Source organism: Heterodontus francisci, unplaced genomic scaffold (genome assembly GCF_036365525.1).
Source record: "Heterodontus francisci isolate sHetFra1 unplaced genomic scaffold, sHetFra1.hap1 HAP1_SCAFFOLD_764, whole genome shotgun sequence".
Taxonomy (NCBI): Eukaryota; Metazoa; Chordata; class Chondrichthyes; order Heterodontiformes; family Heterodontidae; genus Heterodontus; species Heterodontus francisci.
The window spans coordinates 163,674-182,484 of record NW_027140478.1 but is presented as its reverse complement, the minus strand read 5'-3'; the positions used below and the strand labels follow the sequence as shown (position 1 = coordinate 182,484).

Below are 18,811 nucleotides of genomic sequence, written 5' to 3'. Positions count from 1 at the left end.
CCCCACCGTTAGGTGACGGGAGCAAAATTTACATATGTTAATCTATTTAAATAACTGAATTAATTACTTTCCTGCTTCCCGATGTCCATCCCAGAGCAACATTGGGTGCAGGTAAAGGTTAAAGTTGGTGAACTTTGGCGGGGGGACGGTTGGGAGCACGGGGTAAGTGTTTTGAGGGGTTGGGGGGGGGTGGAGAGAGGGCCGGTTATCTCAGCTCCGTGACTGTTCCTTCTCTGTTGCCTCTTCCCTACAGGTCTCCTTCGCCTGGAGGAGTTAGTGCGGCATTTCCTGATTTCGAAGGATTCACTCTCGATACGAATGCTGGACCATTCCAATGACCCCACACCGCTCTTGAAGGAAATCCGCGATGACAAGATTTCCACCATCATCATTGACGCCAATGCTTCCATTTCTTATCTCATTCTGAAAAAGGTCAAGTGAGGGCCCGGGGCATTCTGGGAAGTTTTGTTGCAGGGAAGGGAGAATAGACGCGACCTCTCTCTTGGGACGCGGAGTGCGTCGAGGCCACTCTCGAGGGAAGGAGAGAGGTGTGTAGCCTCCCTTCCTGGGAGGGAGGGATAAAAAAAAACCCTCCCTTGTACCGTACGAGTTAGGAGCAGAAGTAGGCCATTCGGCCCATCGAGCCTGCTCTGCCACTCAATAAGATCGTGGCTGATCTGTTTGTGTCTGGAATTCCACACTCCCATCTACCCCCCCGATAACCTTTGATTCCTTTGCCTCACAAGAATCTATCTACCTCCGCCTTAAAACGATTCAATGAGCCCGCCTCCGACACCTTCTGAGGCAGAGAGTTCCAAAGTCGCACAGCCCTCTGAGAGAAAAAATTCTCCTCATCTCTGTCCTTAAAGGCCAACCCCTAATCTTAAAACAGTGCTCCCAAGTTCTGGACTCACCTACAAGAGGAAACATCCTTTCCACATCCACCTTGTCAAGACCGTTCAGGATTTTATAAACATCAATCAAGTCTCCCCTCACTCTTCTAAACTCCAGTGAAAACAAGCCCAGTCTGTCCAACCTTTCCTCGTCAGACAACCCATTCATTCCAGCTATCAATCGAGTAAACCTCCTCTGAACCACCTTCAACACATTTACATCCTTCCTTAAATAAAGAGACCAAAACTGCACACAGTGTTCGAGATGTGATCTCACCAATTCCCTGTATAACTGAAGCATAACATCCTTACTTTTATTTTCAATTCCTTTTGTAATACAGGATAACATTCCATTAGCCCCCTTTATTAATTGCTGAACTTCGATACTAACTTTTTGTGACTCATGCACTCGAACACCTAGATCCCTCTGCACCCTGGAATTCTGCAGTCATTCTCCGTTTAAGTAATACTCTGCTTTTTTATTCTTCCTGCCAAAGTGAAGAACTTTACATTTTCCCACATTAGACTCCATCTGCCAGATTTTTGCCCACTCACTCAACCTGTCTATATCGGTCTGCGACCTCCTTATATCCTCTTCACAACATACTTTCCTACCTATCTTTGTGTCATCTGCAAATTTAGCTACCATGCCATCGCTCCCCTCATCTAAATCATTGATATAAATTGTAAACAGTTGAGGCCCCAGCACAGACCCCTGCAGGGCTCCACTCGTCACGTCCCGCCACTCGAAAAGGACCCATTTCTGCATACTCTCTGTTTTCTGCCAGCCAGCCAATCTTCTATCCATGCTAATATATTACCCCCTACACCATGAGCTTCTAATTTGCGCAATAACCTTTTATGTGGCACCTTGTCAAATGCCTTCTGGAAATCCAAGTACAGTACGGCAACGGGCACCCCTTTATCCACAGTGCATGTTACTCCTTCAAAGAACTCCAATAAATTGGTTAAACATGACTTCCCTTTCACAAAACCGTGCTGACTATTCCCGATTACCTTGAGTTTTTCGAAGTGCCCAGCTCCAGCCTCCATCATGACTGATTCTAATACCTTCCCCACGACAGATGTCGAGCTAACAGGCCTAGAGTTACCTGTTTTCTGTCACCCCCTACTTCTTGAATTGAGGGGTTATATTTGCGACTTTCCAGTCTGATGGAACCTTTCCAGAATCGAGCGCATTTTGACAAGTTCCAACAGCCATCGAGTGAGTTGGAACCCCATTCAGATAGAGGGCTGAGGTGAAGCCAGGAGGTAGCTTGCAGTTGAGAGGCCTACTCTCCAATGGCTTGTGCTGGTTTGTCATTTGATTATCGCCAACATTTGCAGCCTGCACTCCCTCATTGGTGGATTTACTGAGACCTTGGGACCGTTTGTCAGAGGGGCTGGATCACTTATGAATCAGTAGGTTGTGGGTTGGAGTCCCAGTTCAGAGACTGGAGCCCATTATCCAGGCGGATCCTCCCAAGGCCTGTCGGAGGAGCTGCCTTGGAGATGAAATGTTAATCCGAAGTCCTTCTTGTCTATCAGATGGAGTGATCCCGCTGTTGTCTATCAAATCACATGACTATTCGTTTCTACTGCAGGCTGCTGAACTGGGAATGACATCAGCGTATTACAAGTACATTCTGACCACAATGGTAAGTGTACCTAACACGCCAGGGAAACACTCAGTCACCACGCGACGAAGATCCCGTCATCAAATACTCACCATCCTCCACTCAACATCTTCACCACTCGCTCACCACACTGTAGGCACAACTCAAGTACATGGGAAAGGTGTACCAACAGTTGGTACACATGGCAACAGTCACTCACAACGTCATAGTAACAATCTCATCGCAGGGTGTTCAGGGTAAGGGTCACTGTACAGGGTCAGTGTATTCAGGGTAAGGGTTACTGTACAGAGTCTCTGTGTATTCAGGGTAAGGGTTACTGTGCAGGGTCAGTGTATTCAAGGTAAGGGTTACTGTACAGGGTCAGTGTATTCAGGGTAAGGGTTACTGTACAGGGTCAGTGTATTCAAGGTAAGGGTTACTGTACAGGGTCAGTGTATTCAGGGTAAGGGTTACTGTACAGAGTCTCTGTGTATTCAGGGTAAGGGTTACTGTGCAGGGTCAGTGTATTCAAGGTAAGGGTTACTGTACAGAGTCTCTGTGTATTCAGGGTAAGGGTTACTGTACAGGGTCAGTGTATTCAAGGTAAGGGTTACTGTACAGGGTCAGTGTATTCAGGGTAAGTGTTACTGTACAGGGTCAGTGTATTCAGGGTAAGGGTTACTGTACAGGGTCAGTGTATTCAGGGTAAGGGTTACTGTACAGGGTCAGTGTATTCAAGGTAAGGGTTACTGTACAGGGTCAGTGTATTCAGGGTAAGGGTTACTGTACAGAGTCTCTGTGTATTCAGGGTAAGGGTTACTGTACAGGGTCAGTGTATTCAAGGTAAGGGTTACTGTACAGGGTCAGTGTATTCAGGGTAAGGGTTACTGTACAGGGTCAGTGTATTCAGGGTAAGGGTTACTGTACAGGGTCAGTGTATTCAAGGTAAGGGTTACTGTACAGGGTCAGTGTATTCAGGGTAAGGGTTACTGTACAGGGTCAGTGTATTCAAGGTAAGGGTTACTGTACAGGGTCAGTGTATTCAGGGTAAGGGTTACTGTACAGGGTCTCTGTGTATTCAGGGTAAGGGTTACTGTACAGGGTCAGTGTATTCAGGGTAAGGGTTACTGTACAGAGTCTCTGTGTATTCAGGGTAAGGGTTACTGTACAGGGTCAGTGTATTCAAGGTAAGGGTTACTGTACAGGGTCAGTGTATTCAGGGTAAGGGTTACTGTGCAGGGTCTCTGTGTATTCAGGGTAAGGGTTACTGTACAGAGTCTCTGTGTATTCAGGGTAAGTGTTACTGTACAGGGTCTCTGTGTATTCAGGGTAAGGGTTACTGTACAGGGTCTCTGTGTATTCAGGGTAAGGGTTACTGTACAGGGTCTCTGTGTATTCAGGGTAAGTGTTACTGTACAGGGTCTCTGTGCATTCAGGGTAAGGGTTACTGTACAGGGTCAGTGTATTCAGGGTAAGGGTTACTGTACAGAGTCTCTGTGTATTCAGGGTAAGGGTTACTGTCCAGGGTCAGTGTATTCAGGGTAAGGGTTACTGTACAGAGTCTCTGTGTATTCAGGGTAAGTGTTACTGTACAGAGTCTCTGTGTATTCAGGGTAAGTGTTACTGTACAGAGTCTCTGTGTATTCAGGGTAAGTGTTACTGTACAGGGTCTCTGTGTATTCAGGGTAAGTGTTACTGTACAGGGTCTCTGTGTATTCAGGGTAAGGGTTACTGTACAGGGTCTCTGTGTATTCAGGGTAAGTGTTACTGTACAGGGTCTCTGTGTATTCAGGGTAAGTGTTACTGTACAGGGTCTCTGTGTATTCAGGGTAAGTGTTACTGTTCTGGCTCTCTGTGTATTCAGGGTTAGGGTTACTGTACAGTGTCTCTGTGTATTCAGGGTAAGTGTTACTGTACAGAGTCTCTGTGTATTCAGGGTAAGTGTTACTGTTCTGGCTGTCTGTGTATTCAGGGTTAGGGTTACTGTACAGAGTCTCTGTGTATTCAGGGTAAGTGTTACTGTTCTGGCTCTCTGTGTATTCAGGGTAAGGGTTACTGTACAGAGTCTCTGTGTATTCAGGGTAAGTGTTACTGTTCTGGCTCTCTGTGTATTCAGGGTAAGGGTTACTGTACAGAGTCTCTGTGTATTCAGGGTTAGGGTTACTGTACAGAGTCTCTGTGTATTCAGGGTTAGGGTTACTGTACAGAGTCTCTGTGTATTCAGGGTAAGGGTTACTGTACAGAGTCTCTGTGTATTCAGGGTAAGGGTTACTGTACAGGGTCTCTGTGTATTCAGGGTTAGGGTTACTGTACAGAGTCTCTGTGTATTCAGTCTAAGTGTTACTGTTCTGGCTCTCTGTGTATTCAGGGTTCTCTCTCTCTTTCTCAACAGGATTTCCCTGTTTTACAGCTCAGTGAGATTGTCGATGATCATGCAAACATCATTGGTTTCTCCATGTTGAATCCCAAGCACCCATTCTTCCTCGAGTTTATCCGCAGCCTTAACATGTCCTGGCGGGAAAACTGTGATACGGCCCATTTCCCTGGAGCTGCAGTAAGTTGCACCATCTTCAGAGTGGCACTGAGTGATAGTCCTTGACGGAGTATCTGTGAGTGAGTGAGGCTTATTGAGGGAGTGTCTGTGAGTGAATATCTGTGAGAGTCATTGAGCGAGTGAGTGAGTATCTGTGTGTGTGTGTGTCATTGAGGGAGTCTCTGTGATTGAGGGTCAGTGAGTGAGGATCAGTGAGTGAGCGTCTGTCAGTGAGCGAGGGTCAGATTGTCTGTGGGTCAGTGAGTGTGGATCCGTCAGTGAGTGAGGGTCAATGCATGAAGGTCAGTGAGTGTGGGTCTGTCAGTGTGTATCAGTGAGTGAGGGTCAATGAGTGAGGTTCATTGAGTGATGGTCAGTGAGTCAGAGTCACTGAGTGAGGGACGGAAAGTGTGGCTCGGTGAGTGAGTGAGGGTGAGTGAGTGAGGGTGAGTGAGTGAGGGTGGGTGAGTGAGTGCGGGCCAGTTCGTGTGGGTCAGTGAGTGTGGGTCAGTGAGTGTGGGTCAGTGAGTGTGGGTCAGTGAGTGTGGGTCAGTGAGTGTTGGGTCTGTGAGTGTTGGGTCTGTGAGTGTTGGGTCTGTGAGTGTTGGTTCAGTGAGTGTTGGTTCAGTGAGTGTTGGTTCAGTGAGTGTTGGTTCAGTGAGTGTTGGTTCAGTGAGTGTTGGGTCAGTGAGTGTTGGGTCAGTGAGTGTTGGTTCAGTGAGTGTTGGTTCAGTGAGTGTTGTTTCAGTGAGTGTTGGTTCAGTGAGTGTTGGTCAGTGAGTGTTGGTTCAGTGAGTGTTGGTCAGTGAGTGTTGGTTCAGTGAGTGTTGGTTCAGTGAGTGTTGGTTCAGTGAGTGTTGGTTCAGTGAGTGTTGGGTCAGTGAGTGTTGGGTCAGTGAGTGTTGGTTCAGTGAGTGTTGGTTCAGTGAGTGTTGTTTCAGTGAGTGTTGGTTCAGTGAGTGTTGGTCAGTGAGTGTTGGTTCAGTGAGTGTTGGTTCAGTGAGTGTGGTTCAGTGAGTGTGGGTCAGTGAGTGTGGGTCAGTGAGTGTGGGTCAGTGAGTGTTGGTTCAGTGAGTGTTGGTTCAGTGAGTGTTGGTTCAGTGAGTGTGGTTCAGTGAGTGTGGGTCAGTGAGTGTTGGTTCAGTGGGTGTTGGGTCAGTGAGTGTTGGTTCAGTGAGTGTTGGTTCAGTGAGTGTTGGTTCAGTGAGTGTTGGTTCAGTGAGTGTTGGTTCAGTGAGTGTTGGTTCAGTGAGTGTTGGTTCAGTGAGTGTTGGTTCAGTGAGTGTTGGGTCAGTGAGTGTGGTTCAGTGAGTGTGGGTCAGTGAGTGTTGGTTCAGTGAGTGTTGGTTCAGTGAGTGTTGGTACAGTGAGTGTTGGTTCAGTGAGTGTTGGTTCAGTGAGTGTTGGTTCAGTGAGTGTTGGTTCAGTGAGTGTTGGTTCAGTGAGTGTTGGTTCAGTGAGTGTTGGGTCAGTGAGTGTTGGTTCAGTGAGTGTTGGTTCAGTGAGTGTTGGTTCAGTGAGTGTTGTTTCAGTGAGTGTTGGTCAGTGAGTGTTGGTTCAGTGAGTGTTGGTTCAGTGAGTGTGGTTCAGTGAGTGTGGGTCAGTGAGTGTTGGTTCAGTGAGTGTTGGTTCAGTGAGTGTTGGTTCAGTGAGTGTTGGTTCAGTGAGTGTGGTTCAGTGAGTGTGGTTCAGTGAGTGTGGTTCAGTGAGTGTGGTTCAGTGAGTGTGGGTCAGTGAGTGTTGGTTCAGTGGGTGTTGGGTCAGTGAGTGTTGGTTCAGTGAGTGTTGGTTCAGTGAGTGTTGGTTCAGTGAGTGTTGGGTCAGTGAGTGTGGGTCAGTGAGTGTGGGTCAGTGAGTGTGGGTCAGTGGGTGTTGGGTCAGTGGGTGTTGGTTCAGTGAGTGTTGGTTCAGTGAGTGTTGGTTCAGTGAGTGTTGGTTCAGTGAGTGTTGGTTCACTGAGTGTTGGTTCACTGAGTGTTGGTTCAGTGAGTGTTGGTTCAGTGAGTGTTGGTTCAGTGGGTGTGGGTTCAGTGAGTCTTGGTTCAGTGAGTCTTGGTTCAGTGAGTCTTGGTTCAGTGAGTGTTGGTTCAGTGAGTGTTGGTTCAGTGAGTGTTGGTTCAGTGAGTGTTGGTTCAGTGAGTGTTGGGTCAGTGAGTGTTGGGTCAGTGAGTGTTGGTTCACTGAGTGTTGGTTCACTGAGTGTTGGTTCACTGAGTGTTGGTTCACTGAGTGTTGGTTCAGTGAGTGTTGGTTCAGTGGGTGTTGGTTCAGTGGGTGTGGGTTCAGTGAGTCTTGGTTCAGTGAGTCTTGGTTCAGTGAGTGTTGGTTCAGTGAGTGTTGGTTCAGTGTGTGTTGGTTCAGTGAGTGTTGGTTCAGTGAGTGTTGGGTCAGTGAGTGTTGGGTCAGTGAGTGTTGGTTCAGTGAGTGTTGGTTCAGTGGGTGTGGGTTCAGTGAGTCTTGGTTCAGTGAGTGTTGGTTCAGTGAGTGTTGGTTCAGTGAGTGTTGGTTCAGTGAGTGTTGGTTCAGTGAGTGTTGGTTCAGTGAGTGTTGGTTCAGTGAGTGTTGGTTCAGTGAGTGTTGGTTCAGTGAGTGTTGGTTCAGTGAGTGTTGGGTCAGTGAGTGTTGGTTCACTGAGTGTTGGTTCACTGAGTGTTGGTTCACTGAGTGTTGGTTCAGTGAGTGTTGGTTCAGTGGGTGTTGGTTCAGTGGGTGTGGGTTCAGTGAGTCTTGGTTCAGTGAGTCTTGGTTCAGTGAGTGTTGGTTCAGTGAGTGTTGGTTCAGTGAGTGTTGGTTCAGTGAGTGTTGGGTCAGTGAGTGTTGGGTCAGTGAGTGTTGGGTCAGTGAGTGTTGGGTCAGTGAGTGTTGGGTCAGTGAGTGTTGGGTCAGTGAGTGTTGGGTCAGTGAGTGTTGGGTCAGTGAGTGTGGGTGAGTGAGTGTGGGTGAGTGAGTGTGGGTGAGTGAGTGTGGGTGAGTGAGTGTGGTTCAGCGAGTGTTGGTCAGCGAGTGTTGGTCAGCGAGTGTTGGTCAGCGAGTGTTGGTTCAGCGAGTGTTGGTTCAGCGAGTGTTGGTTCAGCGAGTGTTGGTTCAGCGAGTGTTGGTTCAGCGAGTGTTGGTTCAGCGAGTGTTGGTTCAGCGAGTGTTGGGTCAGCGAGTGTTGGGTCAGCGAGTGTTGGGTCAGCGAGTGTTGGGTCAGCGAGTGTGGGTGAGCGAGTGTGGGTGAGCGAGTGTGGGTGAGCGAGTGTTGGGTCAGCGAGTGTTGGGTCAGCGAGTGTGGGTGAGCGAGTGTGGGTGAGCGAGTGTGGGTGAGCGAGTGTGGGTGAGCGAGTGTGGGTCAGCGAGTGTGGGTCAGCGAGTGTGGGTCAGCGAGTGTGGGTCAGCGAGTGTGGGTCAGCGAGTGTTGGTTCAGCGAGTGTTGGTTCAGCGAGTGTGGGTCAGCGAGTGTTACTCAGCGAGTGTTACTCAGCGAGTGTTACTCAGCGGGTGTGGGCCAGCGGGTGTGGGCCAGCGGGTGTGGGCCAGCGGGTGTGGGGGAGTGAGTGTGTGTTCAGTGAGTGTGGGCCAGTGGGTGTGGGGGAGTGAGTGTGGGTGTTCAGTGAGTGTGGGCCAGTGGGTGTGGGGGAGTGAGTGTGGGTGTTGAGTGGGTGTTGAGTGGGTGTTGAGTGGGTGTTGAGTGGGTGTTGAGTGGGTGTTGAGTGGGTGTTGAGTGGGTGTTGAGTGGGTGTTGAGTGGGTGTTGAGTGGGTGTTGAGTGGGTGTGGGTGAGTGGGTGTGGGTGAGTGGGTGTGGGTGAGTGGGTGTGGGTGAGTGGGTGTGGGTGAGTGGGTGTTCAGTGAGTGGGTGTTCAGTGAGTGGGTGAGTGAGTGTGGGTGAGTGAGTGTGGGTGAGTGAGTGTGGGTGAGTGAGTGTGGGTGAGTGAGTGTGGGTGAGTGAGTGTGGGTGAGTGAGTGTGGGTGAGTGAGTGGGTGTTCAGTGAGTGGGTGTTCAGTGAGTGTGGGCCAGTGGGTGTTGGTTCAGTGAGTGTGGGTCACTGAGTGTGGGTCAATGAGTGTGGGTCAATGGGTGTGGGTCAATGAGTGTGGGTCAATGGGTGTGGGTCAGTGGGTGTGGGCCAGTGGGTGTGGGTCATTGAGTGTTGGGTCAGCGAGTGTTGGGTCAGCGAGTGTTGGGTCAGCGAGTGTTGGGTCAGCGAGTGTTGGGTCAGCGAGTGTTGGGTCAGCGAGTGTTGGGCCAGTGAGTGTGGGTCAGTGAGTGTGGGTCAGTGAGTGTGGGTCAGTGAGTGTGGGTCAGTGAGTGTTGGGTCAGCGAGTGTTGGGTCAGCGAGTGTTGGGTCAGCGAGTGTTGGGTCAGCGAGTGTGGGCCAGTGGGTGTTGTTCAGTGAGTGTGGGTGAGTGGGTGGTGGTTCAGTGAGTGTGGGTCATTGAGTGTTGGGTCAGCGAGTGTTGGGTCAGCGAGTGTTGGGTCAGCGAGTGTTGGGTCAGCGAGTGTGGGCAAGCGGGTGTTGTTCAGTGAGTGTGGGTCAATGGGTGTGGGCCAGTGGGTGTGGGTGAGTGAGTGAATGAGGATCAGTGACTGTGGGTGAGTGAACGAGAGTCAGTGAGTGTGGGTCAGTGAGTGTTGGTTCATTGGGTGTTGGTTCATTGGGTGTTGGGTCAGTGGATGTTGGTTCAGTGAGTGTGGGTCAGTGGATGTTGGTTCAGTGGATGTTGGTTCAGTGGATGTTGGTTCAGTGGATGTTGGTTCAGTGGATGTTGGTTCAGTGGGTGAGGGTCAGTGGGTGAGGGTCAGTGGGTGAGGGTCAGTGGGTGAGGGTCAGTGGGTGTGGGTCAGTGAGTGTGGGTCAGTGAGTGAGGGTCAGTGGATGTTGGTTCAGTGAGTGAGGGTCAGTGAGTGAGGGTCAGTGAGTGAGGGTCAGTGAGTGAGGGTCAGTGAGTGAGGGTCAGTGGGTGAGGGTCAGTGGGTGAGGGTCAGTGGGTGTGGGTCAGCGGGTGTGGGTCAGCGGGTGTGGGTCAGCGGGTGTGGGTCAGCGAGTGTGGGTCACTGGCTGAGGAGCACTGAGTGAGAGTCACTGAGTGAGGTCAGTGAGTGAGAGTCAGACTGAGTCTCTGTGTGAGGATCAGTGAATGAGGGTCAGAGTGTGGGTGAGTGAGTGAGGATCACTGAATGTGACTCTGAGTGAGGACCTGCGAGTGAGGGTCAGTGAGTGTGGGTGAGTGAATGAGGCTCAGTGAGTGAATGAGGCTCAGTGAGTGATGGTCGGTGAGTGACGGTCGTGAGTGAGGGTCAGTGAGTGTGGGTAAGTAAATGATGGTCAGTGAGTGAGGGTCAGTCGGTGTAGATCTCAGTGATCATAAATGATTTGGAGGAAAGTACAGGTGGTCTGATTAGCAAGTTTGCAGACGACACTAAGATTGGTGGAGTAGCAGATAGTGAAGGGGACTGTCAGAGAATACAGCAGAATGTAGATAGATTGGAGAGTTGGGCAGAGAAATGGCAGATGGAGTTCAATCAGGGCAAATGCGAGGTGATGCATTTTGGAAGATCTAATTCAAGAGTGAACTATACAGTAAATGGAAAAGTCCTGGGGAAAATTGATGTACAGAGAGATTTGGGTGTTCAGGTCCATTGTTCCCTGAAGGTGGCAACGCAGGTCAATAGAGTGGTCAAGAAGGCATACGGCATGCTTTCCTTCATCGGACGGGGTATTGAGTACAAGGGTTGACAGGTCATGTTACAGTTGTATAGGACTTTGCTTTGGCCACATTTGGAATACTGCGTGCAGTTCTGGTCGCCACATTACCAAAAGGATGTAGATGCTTTGGAGAGGGTGCAGAGGAGGTTCACCAGGATGTTGCCTGGTATGGAGGGCGCTAGCTATGAAGAGAGGTTGAGTAGATTAGGATTATTTTCATTTGAAAGACGGAGGTTGAGGGGGGACATGATTGAGGTGTCCAAAATCATGAGAGGTATAGACAGGGTGGAAAGCAAGAAGCTTTTTCCCAGAGTGGGGGATTCAATTACGAGGGGTCACGAGTTCAAAGTGAGAGGGCAAAAGTTTAGGGGGGATATGCGTGGAAAGTTCTTTATGCAGAGGGTGGTGGGTGCCTGGAAGGCGTTGCCAGCGTAGGTGGTAGACGCGGGCACGATAGCGTCTTTTAAGATGTATCTAGACAGATACATGAATGGGCAGGAAGCAAAGAGATACAGACCCTGAGAAAATAGGCGACATGTTTAGATAGAGGATCTGGATCGGCGCAGGCTTGGAGGGCCGAAGGGCCTGGTCCTGGTCCTGTGCTGTAATTTTCGTTGTTCTTTGGGTGAGTGTCAGTGAGTGAGTGTCAGTGAGTGAGTGTCAGTGAGTGAGTGTCAGTGGGTGAGGGTCAGTGAGTGAGTGTCAGTGAGTGAGTGTCAGTGAGTGAGTGAGCGTCAGTGAGTGAGTGTGGGTCAGTGAGTGAGTGTGGGTCAGCGAGTGTTGGTTCAGTAAGTGTTGGTTCAGTGAGTGTTGTTTCAGTGAGTGTTGGTTCAGTGAGTGTTGGTTCAGTGAGTGTTGTTTCAGTGAGTGTTGGTTCAGTGAGTGTTGGTTCAGTGGGTGTTGGTCAGTGAGTGTTGGTTCAGTAAGTGTTGGTTCAGTGAGTGTTGGTTCAGTGAGTGTTGGTTCAGTGAGTGTTGGTTCAGTGGGTGTTGGTCAGTGAGTGTTGGTTCAGTAAGTGTTGGTTCAGTGAGTGTTGTTTCAGTGAGTGTTGGTTCAGTGGGTGTTGGTTCAGTGAGTGTTGGTTCAGTGAGTGTTGTTTCAGTGAGTGTTGGTTCAGTGAGTGTTGGTTCAGTGAGTGTTGGTTCAGTGAGTGTTGGTCAGTGAGTGTTGTTTCAGTGAGTGTTGGTTCAGTGAGTGTTGGTTCAGTGAGTGTTGGTTCAGTGAGTGTTGGTTCAGTGGGTGTTGGTTCAGTGGGTGTTGGTTCAGTGAGTGTTGGTTCAGTGGGTGTTGGTTCAGTGGGTGTTGGTTCAGTGAGTGTTGGTTCAGTGAGTGTTGTTTCAGTGAGTGTTGGTTCAGTGAGTGTTGGTTCAGTGGGTGTTGGTTCAGTGAGTGTTGGTTCAGTGAGTGTTGGTTCAGTGAGTGTTGTTTCAGTGAGTGTTGGTTCAGTGAGTGTGGCTCAGTAAGTGTTGGCTCAGTGAGTGTTGGTTCAGTGAGTGTTGTTTCAGTGAGTGTTGGTTCAGTGGGTGTTGGTTCAGTGGGTGTTGGTTCAGTGAGTGTTGGTTCAGTGAGTGTTGTTTCAGTGAGTGTTGGTTCAGTGAGTGTGTGTCAGTAAGTGTTGGCTCAGTGAGTGTTGGTTCAGTGAGTGTTGGTTCAGTGAGTGTTGGTTCAGTAAGTGTTGGTTCAGTGAGTGTTGGTTCAGTGGGTGTTGGTTCAGTGAGTGTTGGTTCAGTGAGTGTTGGTTCAGTGAGTGTTGTTTCAGTGAATGTTGGTTCAGTGAGTGTGGGTCAGTAAGTGTTGGTTCAGTAAGTGTTGGTTCAGTGAGTGTTGTTTCAGTGAGTGTTGGTTCAGTGAGTGTTGGTTCAGTGGGTGTTGGTTCAGTAAGTGTTGGTTCAGTGAGTGTTGGTTCAGTGAGTGTTGGTTCAGTGAGTGTTGGTTCAGTGAGTGTTGGTTCAGTGGGTGTTGGTCAGTGAGTGTTGGTTCAGTGAGTGTTGTTTCAGTGAGTGTTGGTTCAGTGGGTGTTGTTTCAGTGAGTGTTGGTTCAGTGGGTGTTGGTCAGTGAGTGTTGGTTCAGTAAGTGTTGGTTCAGTGAGTGTTGGTTCAGTGAGTGTTGGTCAGTGAGTGTTGGTTCAGTGAGTGTTGGTCAGTGAGTGTTGGTTCAGTGAGTGTTGGTTCAGTAAGTGTTGGTTCAGTGAGTGTTGGTTCAATGAGTGTTGTTTCAGTGAGTGTTGGTTCAGTGAGTGTTGGTTCAGTGAGTGTTGGTTCAGTGAGTGTTGGGTCAGTGAGTGTTGGTTCAGTGAGTGTTGGTCAGTGAGTGTTGGTTCAGTGAGTGTTGGTTCAGTGAGTGTTGGTTCAGTGAGTGTTGGTTCAATGAGTGTTGTTTCAGTAAGTGTTGGTCAGTGAGTGTTGGTTCAGTGAGTGTTGGTTCAGTGAGTGTTGGTTCAGTGAGTGTTGGGTCAGTGAGTGTTGGTTCAGTGAGTGTTGGTTCAGTGAGTGTTGGTTCAGTGAGTGTTGGTTCAGTGAGTGTTGGTTCAGTGAGTGTTGGTCTGTGAGTGTTGGGTCAGTGAGTGTTGGTTCAGTGAGTGTTGGTTCAGTGAGTGTTGGTTCAGTGAGTGTTGGTCAGTGAGTGTTGGTTCAGTGAGTGTTGGGTCAGTGAGTGTTGGTTCAGTGAGTGTTGGTTCAGTGAGTGTTGGTTCAGTGAGTGTTGGTTCAGTGAGTGTTGGTTCAGTGGGTGTTGGTTCAGTGGGTGTTGGTTCAGTGGGTGTTGGTTCAGTGAGTGTTGGTTCAGTGAGTGTTGGTTCAGTGAGTGTTGGTTCAGTGAGTGTTGGTTCAGTGAGTGTTGGTTCAGTGAGTGTTGGTTCAGTGAGTGTTGGTTCAGTGAGTGTTGGTTCAGTGAGTGTTGGCTCAGTGAGTGTTGGCTCGTGAGTGTGGGTCCGTGAGTGTGGGTCCGTGAGTGTGGGTCCGTGAGTGTGGGTCCGTGAGTGTTATTCAGTGGGTGTGGGTCTGAGAGTGAGGTTCAGTGAGTGTTGGGTCAGAGAGTGTTGGGTCAGAGAGTGTTGGGTCAGAGAGTGTTGGGTCAGAGAGTGTTGGGTCAGAGAGTGTGCGTCAGTGGGTGTGCGTCAGTGAATGAGGGTCACTGAGTGAGGGTCACTGAGTGAGGGTCACTGAGTGAGGGTCACTGAGTGAGGGTCAGTGAGTGATAGTTGGTGAGTGACTGTCAGTGAGTGTTGGTGAGTGAATGAGGGTCAGTGAGTGAGGGAGTGTGGGTCAGTGAGTGTGGGTCAGTGAGTGTGGGTCAGTGAGTGTGGGTCAGTGACTGTGGGTGAGTGATCGAGAGTCAGTGGGTGTGTGTCAGTGAGTGTGTCACTGAGTGAGGGTCAGTGAGTGATAGGTGGTGAGTGACTGTCAGTGAGTGTTGGTGAGTGAATGAGGGTCAGTGAGTGAGGGAGTGTGGGTCAGTGAGTGTGGGTCAGTGAGTGTGGGTCAGTGAGTGTGGGTGAGTAAATGATGGTCAGTAAGTGAGGGTCAGTTGATGTCGATTTCACTGAGTGAGGGTCCCTGAGTGTGGATCAGTGATGAGGGCCCATGACTGCGAGTCAGCGGATGAGGGACACTGAGTGAGGGTCACTGAGTGAGAGTCAGACTGAGTGCCAGTGAGTGTGGGTGAGTGAATGAGGATCAGTGACTGTGTGGGTTCAGTGAGTGTGGGTTCAGTGAGTGTGGGTTCAGTGAGTGTTGGTTCAGTGAGTGTTGGTTCAGTGAGTGTTGGTTCAGTGAGTGTTGGGTCAGTGAGTGTTGGGTCAGTGAGTGTTGGGTCAGTGAGTGTTGGGTCAGTGAGTGTTGGTTCAGTGAGTGTTGGTTCAGTGGGTGTTGGTTCAGTGGGTGTTGGTTCAGTGAGTGTTGGGTCAGTGAGTGTTGGGTCAGTGAGTGTTGGGTCAGTGAGTGTTGGGTCAGTGAGTGTTGGGTCAGTGAGTGTTGGGTCAGTGAGTGTTGGTTCAGTGGGTGTGGGTCAGTGAGTGTGGGTGAGTAAATGATGGTCAGTAAGTGAGGGTCAGTTGATGTCGATTTCAGTGAGTGAGGGTCACTGAGTGTGGATCAGTGATGAGGGCACATGACTGCGGGTCAGCGGATGAGGGGCACTGAGTGAGGGTCACTGAGTGAGAGTCAGACTGAGTGTCAGTGATTGTGGGTGAGTGAATGAGGATCAGTGACTGTGTGTGAGTGAACGAGAGTCAGTGAGTGTGGGTCGGTGAGTGTGGGTCGGTGAGTGTGGGTCGGTGAGTGTGGGTCGGTGAGTGTGGGTCGGTGAGGGTGGGTCGGTGAGTGTGGTTCGGTGAGTGTGGTTCGGTGAGTGTGGTTCGGTGAGTGTGGTTCGGTGAGTGTGGGTCGGTGAGTGTGGGTCGGTGAGTGTGGGTCGGTGAGTGTGGTTCGGTGAGTGTGGTTCGGTGAGTGTGGTTCGGTGAGTGTGGTTCGGTGAGTGTGGGTCGGTGAGTGTGGTTCGGTGAGTGTGGTTCGGTGAGTGTGGGTCGGTGAGTGAGGGTCTGTGAGTGTGGGTCGGTGGGACGCAATCTTTGAAGCTTGTTGAAGAGCTTGTGAAGGGCGGGCAAAGGAGATTCAATCGTATTTTTAAATACTGTATGGGGGGGATTTTACAGGACGATGGGGACAGAGCAGGAAGTGGGGGCTAATTGAATTGAATCTTTCAAAGAGCCAGTCCAGGCATGATGGGCCGAAAGGCCTCAGTCTGTGCTGTTAAATTCTATGATTCTCCATTTCTCTATCTCTGTCTCTATCTCCGTGACTATCTCTGTCTCTCTTTCTTTCTCTCTCTCTCTCTCTGTCTCTCTCTCTCTCTGTCGCCATCTCTCTCTCTCTCTCTCTCTCTCTCTGTGCCTGTCTCTCTCTATCTCTCTGTCTGTTTCTCTCTCTGTCTCCGTCTGTCTCTCTCTGTCTCTCTCTCTGTGCCTATCTCTCTCTGTCTCTCTGTCTGTGTCTCTCTCTGTCTCCGTCTGTCTCTGTGTCTCTCTCTGTCTGTCTCTGTCTCTCTCTGTTGCCATATCTCTCTCTCTCTCTGTGACTATATCTCTCTGTCTCTCCCTGTGCCTATCTCTCTCTGTCTCTCTGTCCCTCTGTCTGTGTCTCTCTCTGTCTCCGTCTGTCTCTGTGTGTCTCTCTCTCTGTCTCTCTCTGTTGCCATATATCTCTCTCTCTCTGTGCCTATATCTCTTTGTCTCTCTCTGTGCCTATCTCTCACTGTCTCTCTGTCTGTGTCTCTCTCTGTCTCCGTCTGTCTCTGTGTGTCTCTCTCTCTGTCTCTGTCTCTCTCTGTTGCCATATCTCTGTCTCTCTCTGTGTCTATATCTCTGTCTGTCTGTCTCCATCTGTCTCTGTGTCTCTCTCTGGCTCTGTGTCTCTCTGTCTCTCTATCTCTCTCTCTCTGTCACCATATCTCTGTCTCTCTCTCTCTATCTTTATCTGTGTGTGTGTGTCTCTCTATCTCTGTCTCTATGTGTGTGTCTCTCTGTCTTGGTCTGTCTCTCTCTCTGTGTGTCCCTCTCTCTGTCTGTGTCTCTCTATCTATCTCTGTCTCTCTATCTCTGTGTGTGTGTGTGTCTCTGTCTTTGTCTGTCTCTCTGTCTGTCTCTCTCTCTGTCTCTCTCTCTGTCTCTCTCTCTGTTTCTCTCTCTGTTTGTCTCTCTGTCTCTCTATCTGTGTCTCTCTATCTATCTCTGTCTCTCTCTCTGTCTCTCAGTCCCTCCTTTTCCATTTCTCTTGCTTTCTCTGTCTGTCTGTCTCCCTCTCAGTCTCTCTCTCTCTGTTTCCATCACTCTTGCTCTCTCTCTGTCTCTCTCTCTGTCTCTCTCTCTGTCTCTCTCTCTGTCTCTCTCTGTGTCTCTCTCTCTGTCTCTCTCTCTGTCTCTCTCTCTGTTTCTCTCTGTCTCTCTATCTGTGTCTCTCTATCTATCTCTGTCTCTCTCTCTGTCTCTCAGTCCCTCCTTTTCCATTTCTCTTGCTTTCTCTGTCTGTCTGTCTCCCTCTCAGTCTCTCTCTCTCTGTTTCCATCACTCTTGCTCTCTCTCTGTCTCTCTCTCTCTCTCTCTCTCTCTCTCTCTCTCTGTCTCTCTCTCTCTCTCTGGTGTATTGTTCATGTGAGACCACTATACATGTTTGGTGTCGTATGCACAGTGAGCCACTGGAACAAGTCGATAATAAAGGTTCAGTTTTACAGTAGCAATCCAGAAGGCAGTGCCAAGTGTTTCTGTCAGAGACTTACAGCAGCAGACCTGCAATGTGAGATCTAACAGTGGCGATGCTGAACGGAGCTGCATTTACTTTATAGCCAGGTAGAATTCGCTGTGCTTTCAGTGGTGAACACCAGGTAAGGCAGATTGTCAAATATGGACAGTGTTGGGGTATGTACAGAGCAGACTTTGTATCTTTGTGTAGCAAATACAGGACAAGCATTTCTGTTCGATCTGTTCAAACCTTAGTGCAGGAGTCTAACACCCCACAACATCTGCCACCTGTTGTAGTGATAGAGAGAATTTGGACAGATGTTCATCTGTCAGGGGTGATTTTGGTCTCTTTCTCTCCCTTCTTCCCCCACCTCCCTGTCACCGCACCCCCACTCCCTGTCTCTGTCTCTCTCTCTCCCCTGTATCTCTCTCTCCCCCCTCCGTCTCTCTCCGGTTCTCCCCCCCCCCCCCTCCACCGTCTCTCTCTCTCTCCACTCCCTGTCTCTCTCTCTTTCCCCATCCCCGTTTCTCTCTCCTCCCTCCGTCTCTCTCCATCTCTCCCCCCGTCTCTCTCTCTCTCTCCTCCATGTCTCTCTCTCTCCTCCCTCCCTGTCCCTCTCTCCACTCCCTGTCTCTCTCTCTTTCCCCATCCCCATTTCTCTTTCCCCCCTCTGTCCCTCTGCCCTCGTCTCTCTCTCCCCCCTCCATCTCCCTCGCTCATCCCTCTGTCTCTCTCTCTCTCTTTCCTCCTTGTCTCTCTCTCTCTTCTCCCTCCCTGTCCCTCTTTCCACTCCCTGTCTCTCTCTCTTTCCCCATCCCCGTTTCTCTCTCCTCCCTCTGTCCCTCTTCCCTCGTCTCTCTCTCCCCCCTCCATCTCCCTCGCTCATCCCTCTGTCTCTCTCTCTCTTCCCCCTCCCTGTCTCTTCCTCTCTCACCCCTCCCTGTCTCTTCCTCTCTCATCCCATCCCTGTCTCTCCCCTGTCCCCTTCTCCCTGACTCTCCCGCCTCTCTATCACTCTGACCCCCTCCCTGTCTCTCTCCCCTCCTGTCTCTCCCCCTTCCATCTCTCTGTCTCTGTCTCTCTCTCTCTCCTCTGTCTCTCTCTTCCCCCTCCATCTCTCTCCCTCCTCCCTCAGTCTCTCTCTTTCTTGCTGCTCCATCTCTGTCTCTCTCTCCCTCTCCCCTCTGTCTCTCTCCCCCCTCCCTGTCTGTCTCTCCCCCCTCCCTGTCTGTCTCTCCCCCCTCCCTGTCTGTCTCTCCCCCCTCCCTGTCTGTCTCTCCCCCCTCCCTGTCTGTCTCTCCCCCCTCCCTGTCTCTCTCTCCCCCCTCCCTGTCTCTCTCTCCCCCCTCCCTGTCTCTCTCTCCCCCCTCCCTGTCTCTCTCTCCCCCCTCCCTGTCTCTCTCTCCCCCTCCCTGTCTCTCTCTCCCCCCTTCCTGTCTCTCTCTCCCCCCTTCCTGTCTCTCTCTCCCCCCCTTCCTGTCTCTCTCTCCCCCCTTCCTGTCTCTCTCTCTCCCCTTCCCTGTCTCTCTCTCTCCTCCGTCTTTCTCTGCCCTCTCTATCCCCTCTCCCTGTCTCTCCCTTCTACCTCTCTCTCCTCCTCCCTCTCTCTCCCTTCTTTCACTCTCCCCCATCTCTGTCTCCCTCCCCCCTCCATCTCTCTCCCCCTCCCAATCTCTCCCCCTTTCTCTGTGTCCATCTCTCTACCTGTGTCCCACTCTCTCACTGCCCTCTTCCCTCACTGCCTGTCTCTCTCTCCTCCCTCATTCTGCCTTCTCTCTCCCCCCTCCCTGTCTCTCTCGCCCCTCCCTGACTCTCTCTCTCTCCTCTCTCCCCCCCGTCTCTCTCTC

The 18,811-nt window shown here is 50.5% G+C and overlaps 1 protein-coding gene across 1 annotated transcript in view; it reads left to right on the top strand.

Annotated features, from left to right (window-relative positions):
* Nucleotides 1-18,811, top strand: part of LOC137359971 (glutamate receptor ionotropic, kainate 5-like) — a gene marked incomplete at its 3' end in the record, with an annotated part of 260,230 nt that overhangs the window by 106,592 nt on the left and 134,827 nt on the right. The window contains exons 6-8 of the mRNA XM_068025563.1: nucleotides 254-432; nucleotides 2,498-2,551; nucleotides 4,902-5,063. Of these exons, the coding sequence (XP_067881664.1) occupies nucleotides 254-432; nucleotides 2,498-2,551; nucleotides 4,902-5,063 (395 nt within the window). The remainder of the gene's footprint in view (nucleotides 1-253; nucleotides 433-2,497; nucleotides 2,552-4,901; nucleotides 5,064-18,811) is intronic.